Source organism: Mytilus trossulus, chromosome 3, assembly GCF_036588685.1.
Source record: "Mytilus trossulus isolate FHL-02 chromosome 3, PNRI_Mtr1.1.1.hap1, whole genome shotgun sequence".
Classification (NCBI taxonomy): Eukaryota; Metazoa; Mollusca; class Bivalvia; order Mytilida; family Mytilidae; genus Mytilus; species Mytilus trossulus.
The window spans coordinates 5,303,942-5,323,636 of NC_086375.1; the positions used below are offsets into that span (position 1 = coordinate 5,303,942).

At 30.1% G+C, this 19,695-nt stretch overlaps 1 protein-coding gene across 1 annotated transcript in view; it reads right to left on the reverse strand.

The window, feature by feature from the left end:
• LOC134710040 (uncharacterized) overlaps positions 1-19,695 on the reverse strand; it is a 32,450-nt gene that overhangs the window by 8,045 nt on the left and 4,710 nt on the right. The window contains exon 2 of the mRNA XM_063570193.1: positions 3,114-6,771. Coding sequence (XP_063426263.1) covers positions 3,114-6,771 — 3,658 coding nt within the window. The remainder of the gene's footprint in view (positions 1-3,113; positions 6,772-19,695) is intronic.

A 19,695-nucleotide genomic window follows, 5' to 3' on the forward strand; every position in this document is an offset into this window, starting at 1 on the left:
TAGAAAGATATAACTGTAAATGTATAAAAATACAAATAATTTTAATAATATTTCAAATCTAATTTAACACATTCATTTGACATTGTGATATCCATCATGTCCATGTAGCATTTTGTTCTACATTAAGAATTGGTAAAGTACCTAGATATCATTTCAAACTTATCATACTTTGCATAGGCAGCTGTCCATTTTGTTATGTTACTTGAGCTTGCTTTTGATACCCACAAATTTTTTAACAGTATTTTACAGTATATGCTCTTCAACTTTGTACTCTATTTGGCCTTTTTAACTTTTTTTATTGGAGCGTCACTGACGAGTCTTTTGAAGACAAAACATGTGTCTGGCACAAATATGAAACTTCAATACTGGTATCTATGATCAATGATGATGAGTTAATTTATATGGTATTATATTCTTATTTATTTAATGATTTGGGTGGAATCAGAAAAAATGAAGATTTTAACATATTGGGGCATATTGTTTGCCCCATTATATTTAGGAAAGTAAATTAAATGTCAAACCAACAAGTTCAATACCAGCTAACTTGCAGCCAAATTTCATTTAGATATCTTGTACCAGCCAAAAGTTTTATTAAAAAAACATGTCAAATTTGTCAGGAGTGTGACGCTTTTTGTGTGACAGGATTTTTTTTTAATAATTTACATGTTGAGTAAAAATTATTATGATGAATGCATGTATATGAAGATGGTTTATAGTCATTCTTCAATACTAGGTTTTGTAGATTATAGATTGGTGTTATCATTGCACAAATATTATGTAAATAAATATACATTATGAAAAGGTATGTACCAAAAATTAATATTGGCAAAATTTGATAATTTCTAAATTAAAGTGTTATGGTTGTATTTTAAAGGAGTATTTGTGTGTAAAACTGGTAAGTATTTATTGTATACATGTATAAGCTATCCATAAAAGGCTATACAGACATCCTGAGGTGCATAATTCACATATTGGATTAACTTCTATACAAGCACCCAAAAATGTCAGGAGTGTGACAACTGTCTTTAAACATGTACCAAATTTATATAATGCTTTTCATCTTACATTGTTATTTATTTTTCAGAAGCACCTGTTCCATAGAGAAGAAAAACATTTATTGCAGCTGTGATAATCTATATGTTGAATCTACACACTTGATTTTTAGATGTCAGGAGTGTGACACTTTTTTTATACATTCAATGACATTGTTTAAATTTTAATTACATATTAAAAAAAATGATCCATTGTTACTTGGTGTCAAAATTTTGATAGAAGAAGGTTAGTAAATACAAAATTTAAACAATGTATGTCATTGAATGTATAAAAAAAAGTGTCACACTCCTGACATCTAAAAATCAAGTGTGTAGATTCAACATATAGATTATCACAGCTGCACTAAATGTTTTTCTTCTCTATGGAACAGGTGCTTCTGAAAAATAAATAACAATGTAAGATGAAAAGCATTATATAAATTTGACAGTTGTCACACTCCTGACATTTTTGGGTGCTTGTATAGAAGTTAATCCAATATGTGAATTATGCACCTCGGGATGTCTGTATAGCCTTTTATGGATAGCTTATACATGTATACAATAAATACTTACCAGTTTTACACACAAATACTCCTTTAAAATACAACCATAACACTTTAATTTAGAAATTATCAAATTTTGCCAATATTAATTTTTGGTACATACCTTTTCATAATGTATATTTATTTACATAATATTTGTGCAATGATAACACCAATCTATAATCTACAAAACCTAGTATTGAAGAATGTTTATAAACCATCTTCATATACATGCATTCATCATAATAATTTTTACTCAACATGTAAATTATTAAAAAAAAATCCTGTCACACAAAAAGCGTCACACTCCTGACAAATTTGACATGTTTTTTTAATAAAACTTTTGGCTGGTACAAGATATCTAAATGAAATTTGGCTGCAAGTTAGCTGGTATTGAACTTGTTGGTTTGACATTTAATTTACTTTCCTAAATATAATGGGGGAAACAATATGCCCCAATATGTTAAAATCTTAATTTTTTCTGATTCCACCCTTATGTTGATTAAAAAAAAAGAGAACATATTCTATATATTCAATAATTTCATGAAATTTCGATAGAATTGCCTTCTGGTTTTTGATACTTTTCTTCCAACATGTGATAAATGCAATCATATTATATATTTTTTGATATATATGATATGTGTCAAATATGTCAGGAGTGTGACAAAATCCCAGAAATGGATGCTTTTCTAAAAAGATGATTACTTTAAAAGTGTAGCCTATATTGGTATATTTTTTTTTTGCTGATTGTTACCAAAAGTTGCGTCTTTAATGGAAAGGTGTTTTTGTTAATATTCTTAAGTAATTTTTTTCTGTATTTAAACTTTTATAACCAGGTCATTCATAATCTGCCATACATAAAGTGCTAAAACAGGATTTTTTTTCAAATTGATGGCGATAATGTATAGAGAATTTGGTATCCAAATGTTCCTTAATCAACCTGGCATTAATAGGAAATATGTTTATGCTTTTAATGTATTCTTAATTGATGTAAATCATGTGTATATGTTTAGTTGTATTTGTTCAAATTACTGATTTTGTTAGTTATTAAAAGTTAAAATTATTCTTAATGTCTTAATGCTTTGTCTGGACACTTAAGTTTCATAAAATAAATGATATGGTGAAGGTGGTGAGACAAATCCTGAACCCCCAAAAATATGTTTATTTTTGACCATGCTCGTCACACTTTTGCCTCATTTTTTCTGATTCCACCCATTTGTAATAGTGGTCTACAATGGTCCATCTTACTCTTAAAACTTCTTCAACTCTGCCAATTTTTTACGAACTGCCAATTTTTTACAACACCATGTTAACATGGTTAAGGATTTGACTTATGCCATGTCTTTCTTTTTTATCTATTTTCTTTGACTTTTTCAAATATAAAGATTGCATGTTGCCAATTATATGTTGCCTGGCATGTATAAACATAGCTATAGTGGGACAGGAAAGTGGCTTATCCAGCTTGTATCAAAATCATGGATAATATGTTGGATCTTATACTTTAATTTGACTTTTTACTTTCAACTTAAATTTGACTCACCACAATGAGGTAGAGTGTTATGACTCTGATACTGTATTGGATACCCAGCACTGAATGGATGATGGTACTGCACCATGGGAACACTGCCGATCGTAAACGTCGGACATGGACTCACTAAACCTCCAGGTTGCCCCATCATAAAACCACTCGGTCCCTGAGAACTATACATGTTCTGAGAGCAATGAACACATGTTCCTGTCAGATTCTGAATAACGCCATAGCTATGTGTACTGTAACCTCCACTTTCTACGTGTCCCATGTTATATTGCACATTGTTGTCTGTATAAGTACTACTGTTTTTATCATCTTGTTTGTAACTACTGCGCGAGTCATTTTTTGACTTTTCATTCAAACCTTTTTGACAGTTGACACATTTTTCATCCTTTTTGTCCTTGCTGATGTTGTTTGTGTCAATACTGCTTGCAATGTTTGTTTTCATTTTAGCCTCAGGAAAGGAATGGGTTCTTGCTGCTCTCATCAGCTCTCCCTTCTTTCTTCTAGGCTTTTTAATTTTATCTTCCTCAGACAACACAGTTTTCTTATTCACAGTTTTTTCATTGTCAGAAATGTTACATTTTACTTCTTTTTTATCAGCAATTTTCTTTTTACTTGCTTTTGCTTCTTTTAAGTTTTTAGTTGGGTTTTTTTCAGCACTTGCATTGGGTTTTGCCTTTGTTGGTGATTTTGCAACTTTAGATGGTGACTTTGGAGGAGAAATTTTGGTTGGTGATTTGGATGGTGAAGAAACTTTAGACGGGGATTTACAAGGTGAGGATACTTTTGTTGGTGATTTTGCTGGAGATGCTTTTGCTAACATCTTTGGAGAAACAACTTTTGTCACCAGCTTTGACGGAGGTGAATCCAGTGTCAGTTTCGCTAACGACTTTTGAATTTGAGTTATTTTTCCTGGTGAAGTTTTCTCCTTCTTTACTCGGACATTTTCACTGAATTGGTCATCAGATTTGGCTTTCTTTAATATACTTTTAACTTTTGCCTCTAAAAGCATTTTGGCTTTTGACAAACTTTTATTTGATATTACTTTTTTGTTGGCAGCTTTGCTATCAGAAGATTTCTTACTTCTTGGAGATTCCTCTTTCCCAAATAAAATATTGACCATAGCTAATGCGTTTAAGCTGGCCACACGTTTCATTCTACGAACTGGTTGACGAATCATTTCAATTTTTTTGACTGGTTTCTTAGGCTTAACGTTTGCCAGTTTGGTTAGTTTGCTAGCCTCGTCTTGATTTGAATCTTGTGAAAGGTCTGCCAGTTTTATCAGTTTATTTGTCTCCTCTATACTCCTGTCTTTTGTGACGCGCTCTCCTAAGAAAACAACAGCTTGTTTGTTCCCAATAACATCACTTATTTTCTTATCGCCTTGACTATCAAAATGAAAAATTGGAGGTTTTAAAAACTGAGGTTTGGATTTTTCACCAGATTCATTTTGAGTGTTTTTTGTTATCTCTTCTTCAGAATCACTGTTTTTGTTGATATTTTCAGATTTTAATTTATTATTGTCTGCACTCTGTAATAGCAATAAGTTATCACTTATATCGTCCAATTTTTCTACATCAATTTCAATATCTTCATCCACATCTTCACAGCCTCTTTCTGACTTTATATTACAATTATCAGATTGCAATAAAGCATTGTCACAATGTGAAGTGGTCTTTGGGTTTAAATCTTCAACTTTAATTTTTGTGTCACCACTTTTAGTCACTGCTTTTGAATTAGAATCTTGAACTTCTTCTATTGAATTTTCAGTTGAGACTGAACTTTTTCCGCTATCACTAGTTTTAATTTTAATTAAATCTTGAACTTCATCACTTTTATTTTCTGATACTTTTGATTTATTTAATTCATCACAATCAAATTTTGTACGTTTTGATTGTTTTTCATCATAGTTTTCTACTTCAACATGTTCAAGTTTAAATTTTAAATTTTGAACTTCATCACTTAAGTTTTTGTCTGCATTAGAAGAATTTGAATCAGCCAACACTGCAACATTAGCACAACAATTAGAATCTTCAACTTTTATTTTAGTTTTCAAAACTGAAATTTTTCCTTCTACTTTTTCATAATTTTCATCAACAATAATATTTTCTTCCGATTCAGATATTTCTGACAAAGTACTATTTCCTGAGTGAACAGATTCAATCTCAACCACATTCTCTTTTTTAACTTGAATTGTAGAATCACTTTTGTTGTCAGAAGTGTCCTGTTCTGACTCTTTTGAACTCTGTATTACTCCTGTTAAAGGTCTATCAAAACTTGAATCAACCTCATCCTGCAAATTGTCATGGAGTTCTGAATTCTCCTGGAGTTCTGCAGTTTTAAGGGATTTAATGTTAGCAACTAAAGCATCAAGTTTTAAACGTCGAGCTTGAATGTTTTTAGAATTATGTTTACTTGATAAACCGTGAACAACTTGAACTGTTTTATCACATGTTACTGAATCTGTAATTTGTTCATTGTGTTTTTCATCTGACTCGCCATCTTTCAAGCTAGACAAGGAAATAGATTCTAGAGGTTGCACATTTGTTTCAACAGAAATTTGTCCAGTTCCATTGTTTTCCTGATCAATTTCTGAATGAGCTGTTTTTGACAGATTTTCGTCGTCACATTCAAGTTTTGTAGGAACAGATTTAGAAATAATATCGTTGTTTGTGAATTCTGTCTCTTCCTCCTTCCCAGAATAATCAAACCCTACGCTGTCCTCCTCGGATTGGACACCAAAACCAGACACATTCTCAAGTGTTTCATTTTCTGTTGTTTTATTTTCATGCGATGAGTTCTTCACTAATATTTTATTTGATATTTGATTTTCCAATGTTTTATTTTCAAGTGATGATTTATCCACAATTATTTCCTTTTCAGTTGAAGTTGATATTTCAGATGTTTTATTTTCAAGTGATGAGTTTTTTATTTCTTTTGCATCTGAAATTTGTTTTTTCAATGTTTCATTTTCAAGTGAGAAGTCCTTAACATTTATTTCACTTTCATTTTTAATTTGTTTTTCTGATGTTTTATTTTCAAATGAAGAGTCTATCACTTTTATTTCACTCTCATTTGAAGTTTCCTTTCGTGATGATTTAAGTGACAAGTCTTTCACAAGTATTTCCTTTTCAAGGGAGGACTCTTTGTCGACAAGATTAACTTTTAATTTAGAAATTTCATCATCTAAACAGATATCTGAATCACTGTTAGATCTTTCGTCTTTCTCCTGAACACTTATACTGCATTTATCTATATTGCTTACAATCTGTTGTTCTATATGTTCTGTAGAACTATCTGGCAGTAACTGGTCATCGCTTGACCTACTACTGACTGAAAACAATGGTTCTTCGATTGACCTATGCCCAGCAATGTTATCTTTAGTATTGTGAGTTACAGAGGTATCAGATTGTTGGTCTGTTTCACTACTGATCGGCAGTAACACAAGGTCCTTATCATCTAGACTTAGCGTATGTTTGTTTGTTTCATTACAGTTCCTCTGCTGAACAGAATTTTTGTCGTTTTCATTGTTTTTTTCAATATTTACATTAAGAGATTGGCGAATAGTTTGTTCCTGATTGTATTCCTCTTTGTTTATCTTGTTATTTAAGCTGTCTGCATTGTTTCTACTCTCAGTAATAGCATCTTGTTTGGCTTCATCTCCCTGCAATTATACAAAAATGTATTAGTATTGAATCTGTCTATAGATATTAAGGAGATGTGGTGTCAAATCAAATCAAATCATTTTATTGGTGTAAAATCCAAATATTGGATTGTTACCAAGACAAATATGACAATCATTACAAACATATAACATATAAATTTAAACAACATTCATATTCTTATAAGACTATATATTTAAATGTTTTGGAGGAGGTGATACCTTTGCAAATTATAAGTCTCCAAGTACAAACATTCATATTGATGCAATTATTATAAAATATATCATTACAAATACTATAAGAAATTATACATACACTAGTTTTTCTTATCAGCTAGGCTGTTTCTTAACACATATAAATCATTTACTCCCTTGACAATAATTTTAGTTACGTCATACTCATTAAAAGTAAACATAAATACAAATTTTTCGTCATCAGACATTTTGGTGAAATCTGGAATGATATTCTCTAATTCTTGAAAAAGTTTTTGCCTAGATTTTTCTAAAATTTGACATTTTAAAGTAAAATGATATTCATCTTCTACATCCTTTTTACAGAGAGGACATAATCTTTTTTCCAACGGTAATTTACGGTGTCTACCCTGTTCAATATTTAGATAACTATTTCTTATTCTTATTTTTATAAAATTTGATATCATGTATCGATCTAAATCTATTAATATTTTTTTTCTCTAATTTTCTAATGCATGCTTACTGATAAAACTATGAACAAAAATCAGATATGACAGAGAGCAACCTTCAAAACGTTCAGGTATTTATTAGTATTTCACTATAGCTTTTACATTACTTGCATACCATCTATGACATGTATGACATGTATGATAAATTAGGGGGTATTGGTACCAGAATCTTTATCATATTGCAATCCCTTTTTTCTGTTGAATATACATGTAATATTAAACTAGCTAATTGTTGTGAATTGTTTATGTATGCAACTTTGATGAGTAGATAAATAATGGCAATATAAATTATTAAGACTATAATATATCTTTTCATGTATGACCACATCAACAAAGTCATGCAAGTTAAAAAGTATTCATCTGTGAAGATAAAGAGAAAAGGTCTAATGCATATTATGTATCATACACAGCAGTTTTATAGAAATACCATTATATATAACATGTGTATAACTGTGAATTGACATGGATGGTGACTTGTCAGTACTCTTAATTCTGAATTTATAGTACATGAATTGCAATTTGGTATAAATCTTCAACGTTTTTTTATAGTACTCAGGTACAATCTAAAATTAAAGACTATAGTCAGTGCATGTGAACAATTCATATGAGTTTTGATGTTAACAATGTATTCATATTATAATATGAAATGCATTATATATTATATATGTATATAAAGCCATGAAAATAGCTAACTGCAACAGTGCTTTGAGATTAAAAAAGCATGCAAAGAGGTGGAGATGCAATAACTGACTTAGACAAACATAAATATAAAAAAGAAGATGTGGTATGATTGCCAATGAGACAACTGTCCACAAGAGACCAAAATGACACAGACATTAACAACTATAAAATTGAGAATGGAAATGGGAAATGTGTCAAAGAGACAACAACCCGACCAAATAAAAAAATCAAAGAGCAGAATGCTCTGAGGGATACGATTGCCATAGTTTTCATTGACACATGTATAGCAGTTCTGCCAAATTTTCATTAAACAAATGCATGAGATTTGGCCAAAATTCAAAAGATCAAAGAGGAAAGAAATAGATCCAAGAATACTGTTGCAAAAAAAGCATGAACATGCGCGAGTCTCAAGCATTTTTGGCCGGTAACCCTGGTACAGCTGGATAGTATTATTCTCTAAACTAATTCAACTGCACATGCAAAATGTAACAATCTGAATAGTCACTCAACTTAAAGAATAGCCAATCCCCGTTACAAGTGTATGAGCCATGTACTTATTGTGTTTTATCGAATTATAGTTATCCTGTACCATTGTAAACTCGTACCATTAAAAAAAAAAAATCGAACCATTACTAACTCGTACCAACTTATTTAAATGCATTCAAATGGTGTTAAATGATGAATATACATGATATACGTTACTTTCACCCAATACCTCTTAAGTCTGTAAAATGTATATAATTTGAAAATACAATGACCAATTTGTAGCTTATGTTCCTTGTATATTGGATAGAAAATACTGTGGCAGATGTAGATAATTAAGGTATATACAGTTTCACCCGAAGAAAATTTTTCATGAATAATAAAATCTTAGCAGTTAGTCAAAATGATTGCCAAAATTATTTTTACTGTCTATAATTAAATGTAACAATGAAATTTAACTGATTCCTGTTAAGGGGGTCCGCAATTTCCCCGCAAAAAAAGCACATGGCTTTCAACAATTGTAAACATAGCATTCAATTTGTGATCATGGATTACAGCTTTAATTAACTTAAATTGGATATATACATATTCAACATGTTCAATTTTATGATAAGGTACAGTTAAAGCAATGTTTTAACTTTCCTCTGGATTAAGATCTACAGTGGCAGATCCAGAACTTTTCCTAAGGGGGAGCCCGCTGACTGACCTAAGAGGGGGCCCGCTCCAGTCATGCTTCAATGATTCCCTTTATTATCAACCAAATTTTTTCCACAAAAAAAAGGGGGGGCTGGATCCGCCTATGTTCTACTTTGAAAGATCAGTTAAAACATTAATGCTTTAAAACATTCTTTATTTTTGTCTAAGTTTTCATTTAACTCCTGTGTAAAATTCAAGTAATTCAACTTTATTTCTATTAAGTTTACAAACAGAAACCCATAAAACATCATATTTTTTATATATTTTTCTGAATGTTACGACTTCCCAGTAGTACAAGTTAACTTTTTTGGTTCCAATGCCGTGGAACGAGTTAACTTGCTTCCGTATCTTATCACCGTAATTCTAGGAGGAACCCTAAACTGGACCCCTATCATATTGTGTTCACTTATCGCTACACTGACCTTCGGTGCGAAGCTATATATAGAACGGCGGACCAGTTTAGGAGGAACCCCATTTCTTACTCTTTAATTATTGAAGTTCCTTTGGGTCAGAGGGCATGACTCCTTTCCGTACACACTCCTCTGTTTACATTGAGATCGTTCTTAATATAATACGACGTTTGCCGGAATTCACGAGTTAATTTTTCTTGACGAATACTTCGAAAAGGGAGACAACTCGAAACGATAACATGGAAGATTCCATTTCTGCTGAAGGGGTGTTATAGGTAATTTTTACGATGAAACATTTATTTTAATTTAAATTATGCATGTGATTTAAAATTATGCAACAACAATAGCCCTCCATATGCAGACAGACATAGAAAGAATCCCATGAGTTTCAAATTAATCAATGAAGCGGGGAATCACTCAATCTGATACCCCTTGAAATCAGGAAAACTACACGCATGTGGGGTCTCACTAATTAGCGACAAAAAGCGTCAAGAAGCGACAAGAAGAAAAATAATAAGTAACAAAAAGCAACAAGAAGCTATTTAGCGACAAGAATACATTTTGTTTTCACATATATTAAAATATTTTTTAGGATTATATTGAAAGATGAAGAAATAAAAAAAAAAAATCGATGAAGAGATTGTGTACTTTTTATTATCATATTGATAGATGTAGAAATTAAACATGTGTAAGAGCAAAGGAAATGTAAACGCTATAAAATGAAAATAAAAACAAAGATTTGTCACCTTCCTTTTGAAGGATTTAATAAAACAAAAACATGAAATATTTTTCCTTCCTAACTGTACAATTAATTTTTCCTGATAGGACCAACATTAGCTGTGGCTTCACTCTAAGGTAATACACAATTAAGAGCAACAAATGAGATTAACTAGGTGCGTGTCCTTTGTTTTATTGCAACAATAACATCCATTAACACCTTCATCAATTACACGCAACAGAATATAAAATTATTGTACTGAATAGTGAACACCTGTTGAAAACTCAAGATTGTCATCAGTTTCCTTTAATCTTCAATCTATATGCATAAACATGATAAATATCGTTAAATGAGACAATACACTAAATAAAATGATGAAAAATATTCACATTTTAATTATGTTTTCCTCTTGTTTGATTTCAGTTCTTAATTTGTATTTCACAATTTGTGTATGAATTTTCTGGACAATTATGCACAAATAATGCATTTTGCAAGTTAATTATATATTGTACAAAAATGGTTTTAAAAACAAATAAAAAGTCAAATATACTTCCTGTGATACCTTATAAAATATCATGTAAATAAATGTAGCAACTGAATTAGATTTACAAGTTTCATTTCCCCCCCTATCAAAATTAACTTTCCTGTCGTTGAAATTGTTTTCTTTCGCATATTTTTTAAATATTTATTTCGAATAAGTAATATAAATAAAAAAATGTTTTCTTGTCGCTAAATGAGTTTCTTGTTGCTAATATTATTCTTCTTGTCGCTTCTTGACGCTTTTTGTCTCTACAATTCTTTTTGTCTCTAATTAGTGAGACCACGCATGGACATTAATACATAAACAAACCGCGACTTGCGATTTGGAACACGAACGTTTATTAAATGATATGATGAATGGTTCTCCATTTCTTTATGAGAGTACAGTATCAAATATCAGTTTCATAACGGTAAAATATAGAAATACTCCACTTCAGTTCTTGTGACAGAAATAGAATTATCGATCGGCTTTCAGAGAACTCTCGCAAGTTATCAAAATTTGGGAATTCCCTCTGACGTGTTTCTAAATTTATAAAAACACTAAATATAAATACTGTTTAATTCTGATTTTCCGTATTGTTTAAAACACGCATATAAGTCAAGGAAAATATCATACATGAAGATTATGAGTAAAACATTACAGGAAAGTTGTTTATGATCAATTGTTTTGCTTGTTTTTACCTTTTAAAGCAAGACAGTCATAAGAATCTGAGATGTTGCCGAATGTTTAGAATAAAACGAATGACGTGAGGGAGTGTGTCATAGGGTCAATGGTAAAAGTCTACAGATTGCTTGACAGCAATCGTATCCCAAAAACAGCAGAAGGTCACAGGTCATCGTATAAGTCTTGATTGATTTGTTAATGAGTACCTTTTCCAATAAAACAAGACATACAACATGTACAAGTAGTTATCAAGGGCACTCAGATCAAATTGTTTATAAAGCCAAACAAGTACTAAGTCGAAAAGCATTGAGGACCTAAAATTCCCAATAGTTGTGCCAAAAATGGCTAAGGTAATCCATGCCTGGGATACAAAATTTCTTAGTATTTCTAAATAATTCATAGTTTTAATTTTGTAAACAGGACATTTAACTGCAAGGAGGAAAAATTAATGATTTCTGGAAATGACAATTATAACCACAGCTGGTGAACATGAGATTACTTAACCATGGAACATTTATAATTCAGGTTACATGAGGAGTAAAAGATTTTATACTAATTTCTTTTATACAAATCAACAAATTCAGGCAGCAATATTAAATATAATTTAGCATCTATCATCAAAATCAATCTGATGATCTACACTTCTTTTCAAGAAAAAGGTGCTCTCTCTCAGATTAAATGAACTTGTATGATAAAAAGATTATTGTTTTAACTAGTATAATCATATTTTTTTACCAAACAGTTTTTCTAGGACATGAGAAAAGTGTTGATAATATTTTATTCATTTGTATGAACTATGTTAAAACAATGGGAAACTGTCTACAAATTGAATCACCTTTTAAAAAATTGCATATATATGGTACATTGTATATATCTTTTATTGATTTAACTTCCTCTGCAAAAAAGTGTTTTAAGAATTTTCTCAAAGTTCATTTTGATGTCATTTCACAAAATATTTAGTAGAAATGTACATAAAACTCGATAAGTTTGCTTCAAATATATCCCAAAAAAAATTCTGACACCCTTTTTTCATCATGAAATAGTTTCTGTTCAAAATTACACAGTAAAAAAAAAAAATCTGCCAATAAATCTTTAACATGTTAAAAGTTAAAAAAACATAACTACATGTACCTTCAATTCATTGTCAAAAAAATCAGTTCATTAAGGTCAAATTTGTTATTGTTGTCATATACATTTGTACATGAATATTCATTTCTTTTGCTAACAAACTTTTAAACTAGAGTAAAATACTGTCAAGACTGTTCTATTAACCACCCAAACATTATATTTACAAACCTACATCTTTGAACACATTAAATGTCCATTAAAAGGTTAGTTTTCGGTAGGATGTTTATACTTTTTCATAAACTGATGAATGGAAGTCACAGATGAGATGATATGAAATCTATTGTATCCTGTCAGAAGTGGAACAACATAACTGGTGCGAAAATAATTATAGGTTTTATAGATATGAAATTACAACTGATACACACTTGACCTTTTACCTTGAGGGGGCTTGATTAAAATGATATCATTTACCTTCAACAAATTGTTTTTCTTATATTGTTTTAGGATTTAATAATTTGGTATATATATAAATTCATCAATTTGTCAAAGGCTGAGGTAAAAGGAGAATTATTATAATACAGTGTACATCAATTTGTCAAAGGCTGAGGTAAAAGGAGAATTATTATAATACAGTGTACATCAATTTGTCAAAGGCTGAGGTAATAGGAGAATTATTATAATACAGTGTGTACATCAAGGAGACAGCAACCAAAAGACAAGCAATGCAAATAAACTCATCATAAATACCAGGATTAAATTTTGTATTTACACCAGACGCGCATTTCTAATTTCTAAAGTTCATAATTTGTATCTTTTATTGTTCATTAATTTATATAATAAGTCTCACAGACTTGTACATTTGTATTATAACTGTTCTCGTAGTAAAGGTTTGGTTGGATTGTACTGTGGGATGCAAAAGTGATTCGGGCGAGTATGCATGAAAAAGCTGATCAAAAAGGAAAAGGCTTGTCTCATTCAAAGGACACACATTTCTTTGTATAAATTGCAAGCATATATATAACATTATAATATTTATATTTAGTATTTAAAATACATGATGCTATTATATTTTTATTTATATTGTATGTTTCTATGTAAACTTGTATTTAGTTTTTAGAGATTAAATATCTATATATATCTATATATAACATACAACTTACTTACAGTGCATACATATAAGTTTCAAGGCATTTTATAAATTTCTACACATAACCAACAATTGTTTAAAATAAGTTCAATGCAACTTCCCTATGGGAAATGACAGTTTTACTATTTCCAAAATTTATTAATCCATACAATTTTTAGTTTTAACCATACACCACACAAGTACACAAGATTTACATGTACATGTAGGCAATCAGCCGCAATCTCATATAAAGTTATAAATTTGTAAGTGCACTGAAGTTAACATAAACAAGCAAAGCAATGACATTACATTATACAAACATTTCAATTTTCAATGGACTTTTACAAGACTATTCATAAAACTAATATTAGATTCGAGCCCTCAGGCCTACCCACATACAAAGTCTCCAGAACATAAAATTATGATATAACATAAAAGTATCAGTATTTGTAACAAAAATGATCAAATGGTATCTAAATTATATAATAAAATTAAGCACTGAAACTGTACACCAAGAAACAAAATAAGTACAGAAAACTGTACATGAAATCGAAGATGTAATTAGTACAGAAAACTGTACATGAAGATGTAATTAGTACAGAAAACTGTACATGAAGATGTAATTAGTACATACAGTTGTCCACGAAGACACAAAGTGTAATTAGTACATAAAATTGTCCACGAAGACACATACCTTCTTCATCTTCCCTGAAGACATTTGTTACGACCACATGTACAACACCTGTACTTACGATCAATGAATATAACATTGTAATGCCTCAATACACATCACTCAAAATAATGTGTAATCTAATAATAAAATCTTAGAAAATATCTCTACTGCTTATAAATAATAAAACAGAGAATAAACTGAAAAATAATTTTATAAACTGAGCACTATTGATATCAAAAGTTGGAAAAATACATTATACCTTTAATCTATCTGCACTTATAGCTATAACTATAATATTCAGAGTTCATCAAATATGCATGTAGCAAGCTAAAGTATTTATCATGTTTATAACTTATAAAAAACGTTATGCACTTCAAAAGATTGACAATCAGACATCATGGATAAACATGTTCATATTATATAAGACCCTAGTAAAAAAAAAAAAATTAAAATTCTCATTAGACAAGCTTATTTTTGCTAATTGACAGGGCAAAGGTGTGAATTTGATTTTATTTGATTTCCATTATTTGTAAAAAGGTCTTACACATTCCATTAACTTGCAAGATATTTTCATGTAAACAAAAAATGTGTTTGGCTCTAATAAGTTGAGTTTGGTATGAGGAAAATAACCTAGGATTTTTTTGAATTATAATCGACAATATAGCTTCAGTATCGGTTTATACTAATAAATGTGAAATCAAACTATGGAATAATAAAACGTGTGCACTTCATTAATCATTTATTAAAGTATTACAAGTTCATCTGATATAGTGGCAACTTCAGGACATACATTTTGTTCATGTACATGTATGTGATAAAAATAGACAGACATATATACCTTGGAATATTGAATCTTTTTGTAGTTATAATAGTATCGTCACATGTACGTCTATTCAACTATGAAATATTGTCCATCAAACGTAAGTCATTTCAGATAAAGTAAGAAAAAAATTGTAATAAAGTACTATCTGAACATAAAATTGAGAATGGAAATGGGGAATGTGTCAAATAGACAACAACCCGACCGTAGAAAAAAACAACAGTAGAAGGTCACCAACAGGTCTTCAATGTAGCAAGAAATTCCTGGACCCGGAGGCGTCCTTCAGATGGCCCCTAATCAAATATATACTAGTTCAGTGATAATGAACGCCATACTAATTTCCAAATTGTACACAAGAAACTAAAATTAAAATAATACAAGACTAACAAAGGACAGAGGTTCCTGACTTCGGACAGGCGCAAAAATGCGGCGGGTTAAACATGTTTGTGAGATCTCAACCCTCCCTCTATACCACTAGCCAATGTAGAAAAGAAAACGCATAATAATCATGACAATACGCACATTAAAATTCAGTTCAAGAGAAGTCTGAGTCTGATGTCAGAACACTTGATGTCTGATGTATACTTGATGAACTATAAAACAAAATGTGTTTTTAACACCTGTTACCATATATATAGTTAGAAAATGTAGGCTTTTTCTTCCCTTATTCATATTTATTTAATATGACTTGGTACATATATAATTATGCAAAATATGTTTTCACAACTAACTGTAAAGCTCTATTAATGCATATCAAAGCTAATAAGTCATGTAAGTTTTTAATTGTACATTTGCCAGCTAGAGTGGGGTGCTCATTTTCGCCACACCTTTTCATGTTTTCTACAGTTTATGTTCAGGTCTCAATGTTTTTGAAGTATACTGATGTTTTTATATGAAGATAACTTCAAATGCAAACTATTCTTAAGCTTGTAAACGTGTTTGTTTGAATATAATCATCTAAAAAGTAAGATTAAAGGGTGTTTGAAATATCCTGATTTTTTGTTAATGGGGGACACATATTCGCCGTTTTTACACATCTATTTAAAACCAAATAACCGCAGCTTTAAACAACATTGATCTAATCAATTTCATTATAGATGAATAGCAGACATTTCAAAGGTGTTCAGAACTGAAATTTAGGGCATTCAGTCAAAGAATTACTTAGAATTACTTCTTTGAATTTGTGTTTGTTTCTTCAGGAAATTGGCCGAAAATCTTTGTCCGTTTTTCTGTGATTTTCGAAAGGTGTCGCAATTTTTTCTCAGCTTTAAAAAATAATCATATTTGTTATATAATATCATTTAGCGGTATATTTCTTCCATTTAAGCCATCCTTTGAAGTATTAACACCTCAAAATCATAAAACGGCGAAATTGTGTCCCCGGCGAATATGGGCACCCCACTCTACTATAGATACATTTTTGTACATGTGAATGCTCAAACCAGAATTGATTAATTACTAGTACATGTACCTGTATATTGGCAAGTTCATGTAATCTCTACCTTTGGTAGGGTTTGGGCAAACTAAAAAATATTTTTAAGTGTGGCATTATCAGTTATAAATACATTTTCCACCTTACATGTATGAAATGTCTGCACCAATTTCAGGAAAAATACAGTTGTTTTCCAATCATTTGAAGTTGTTTGAGCTTTTAATTTTGCCATAATTGATAAAAACAGGCTATTATTTGAACTTGGAATTATTTTTAATTATGGAATTTGCTCAATTTCTTGTTATTGAAATTTTTAATAAATTCCATGTTTATTCTGTAATATGATGTTCTGTGCTGCGCACAAAACACTTTTTATTACAAAAAAATTAGTATATTTTCAATAGAATGCATGTACTGTGCCTAGCACAACACTATCTAACCAAAAAACATTGTATGGAAAGTGTTATGAACCACTCAAAACATCATAATACAAAATAAACATGGTATTTATTAAAAAAAAATTAACACAAGAAATTATGCAAATTCCATAATTAAACATAACTCCAATTTAAATAATAGCCTGTTTAAACATTGTTAAAGGCGTCTTTCCATTTTGAATTTTCTTTGGAGTTTGCTGTTTTTAATATTTTCCTTCGGTAAAATGTTTGAAAATTATTATTTTTAGAAGATGACAATGTTTACAGACAATGGCGTTCACCTGAACTATATACATGTAGAATAGAATAGAATATTTTATTTCCCAAATTACAGGTCCCACATACAATGACATAAAGGGCATAAAATCAGATACAATGGATTTACATAATTGGTTACATACATGAATACAATTGTGCATATATATATATATCAAGAATATTCAATAAACAATATTTTAGAAAAAAGATATATAATCTGTATTATCATACGTACATGTATACTTAGACTAAATAACATTTAATTTTTCCTGTATGATTATAACATTAAATTAACGAAAACTCCATATTTTTTCGAATTGGTGCTTTGGGGGCTAATATGAAAATTTATCACGTGCCTTTCCGTAACGTTATCACATGTCATTCCAGAGATACTCAGTAAATTCCAGAAATTACACCTCAGTGCTACGTTTTCAGTGAAAAACATTACAAAGTAGTGTACATAACAATTATTTGGATGCTGGAAAGTATATTATTGTATAAAATAATGAAAATAAAAAAAACAAAAAACAATATTTATTAAATAAATGCATTTATTAAATTGTTGAAGCATATGATAAAAAGATCATAACATGGCATTTTTCGTATAGCATGTATTATCAGCCCTCGGTCAATATCACCCCTCGAGCCATGCATGCGGCTCTTGGGCTGATAATACATGCGATATGAAAAATGCCATGTAATAATCTGATATTATTATCATTACCTTACTTTCTATTTTTATTCAAAGTTTAAAATTCTATCACTTGACCTATTTGATGTAACATGACCTTCCACAAAACATTTTTTTTAAAGGTTTATACATGTAACACTTCCTTATTCCTTAATACTTCAACTCTCAACAAAAGTGCACAAGACTTGTCGCTGGACAGAATTGATCTTAAAACACAACATCATTCAAACTTTACATTTATACACTGTACTTTACATGATTATATAATTAAATGCATTTCTTCCAAAAATTCCTGGCATTATAAATTACATCTTTTACATGCTTAAATTTCATTTGACATGTGTACAGAAAGTAAATTACAATTTGCCCAAATTATTTGATTTTTTATTAAGTTCAACATACATCTGTTACTGAATATATGAATGTGTTAATATATTTAGTGTTAACCAAGTTTTCTCTTTGACATCAGTGATATTGATGGCTTTTTTCAAAATACCTCTTCCCTTTTTTATTGGGAAAATATGCATCCTTTTCATGAAATTGGGAAATTTAAAATTAATCATGAATTTGACTGAAACTTCAATTTACAGAGCCATTTTCAAGAGTCGGGTTTGGCTCTTGAAAATGGCTCTGTAAATTGAAGTTTCATTTGCTTTAAAATAAGACCTCATTTTGTCAGTGATGATACATAAATAGACCCTCAAATTTGCAAATATAGTCATTTTAGGCATGAAAAATGTTTAAATGAGTGTTTTTCAGTTTGCATTCATGCACAATTTCTACTGAAACAGCACTGTTTGGGGAAAAAATTGTCTTTTTGGGAATAATTTTAAGCCATTTTGTTTTCAAATTGGGATTCTTCTCCAGGGGAAAAAGCCTTTATTCTCCACTAATTTAAGGCAAACAATATCACTGGACATGTACACCCTCTAGATAAAATTTCTAAAAAAAATCTATTTTGCATAAACATGATCAAATAATTAGGAAGAAATTAAAAAAATCAGCCTGTCCATTACATTTCATCACCAGAATATTTAACATAGATATAAACAGTAATTTAGACCTATTGATTATAGATTCGTACATCTATCATGATGACTGTCATTTAAATGATTCCATGAGAAACTGCCTCTCTAAATCACATCCCCATCTCTCTATATATATATATACTTATTATCATTTAATAATTAATCATTCGCTTAATTCAAAAACAATATAAAATGTGAAATTAAATCTTCCAGTAAATAAACTTACATGTAAACAGAGTTTTCAAACATTTAAATGAAACATCTCAATATTTAACACATAACCTATTAGCTGCCGTATCACAAGAGATCCATAACTGATATAACCTTGGAAAAACCTGAACAATTTTACAATTTGAAATATAATTAAAAGTACAAACAATTTCCCTAATTCATGTCCTGTTAAAGTCAAAGGTTTTATAAAATATAGTACCTAAACATCTGGTTAATATCAATAATTTTGTAAAGGACACAAACCTTGGTGATTATTGGTAAATCTACAAC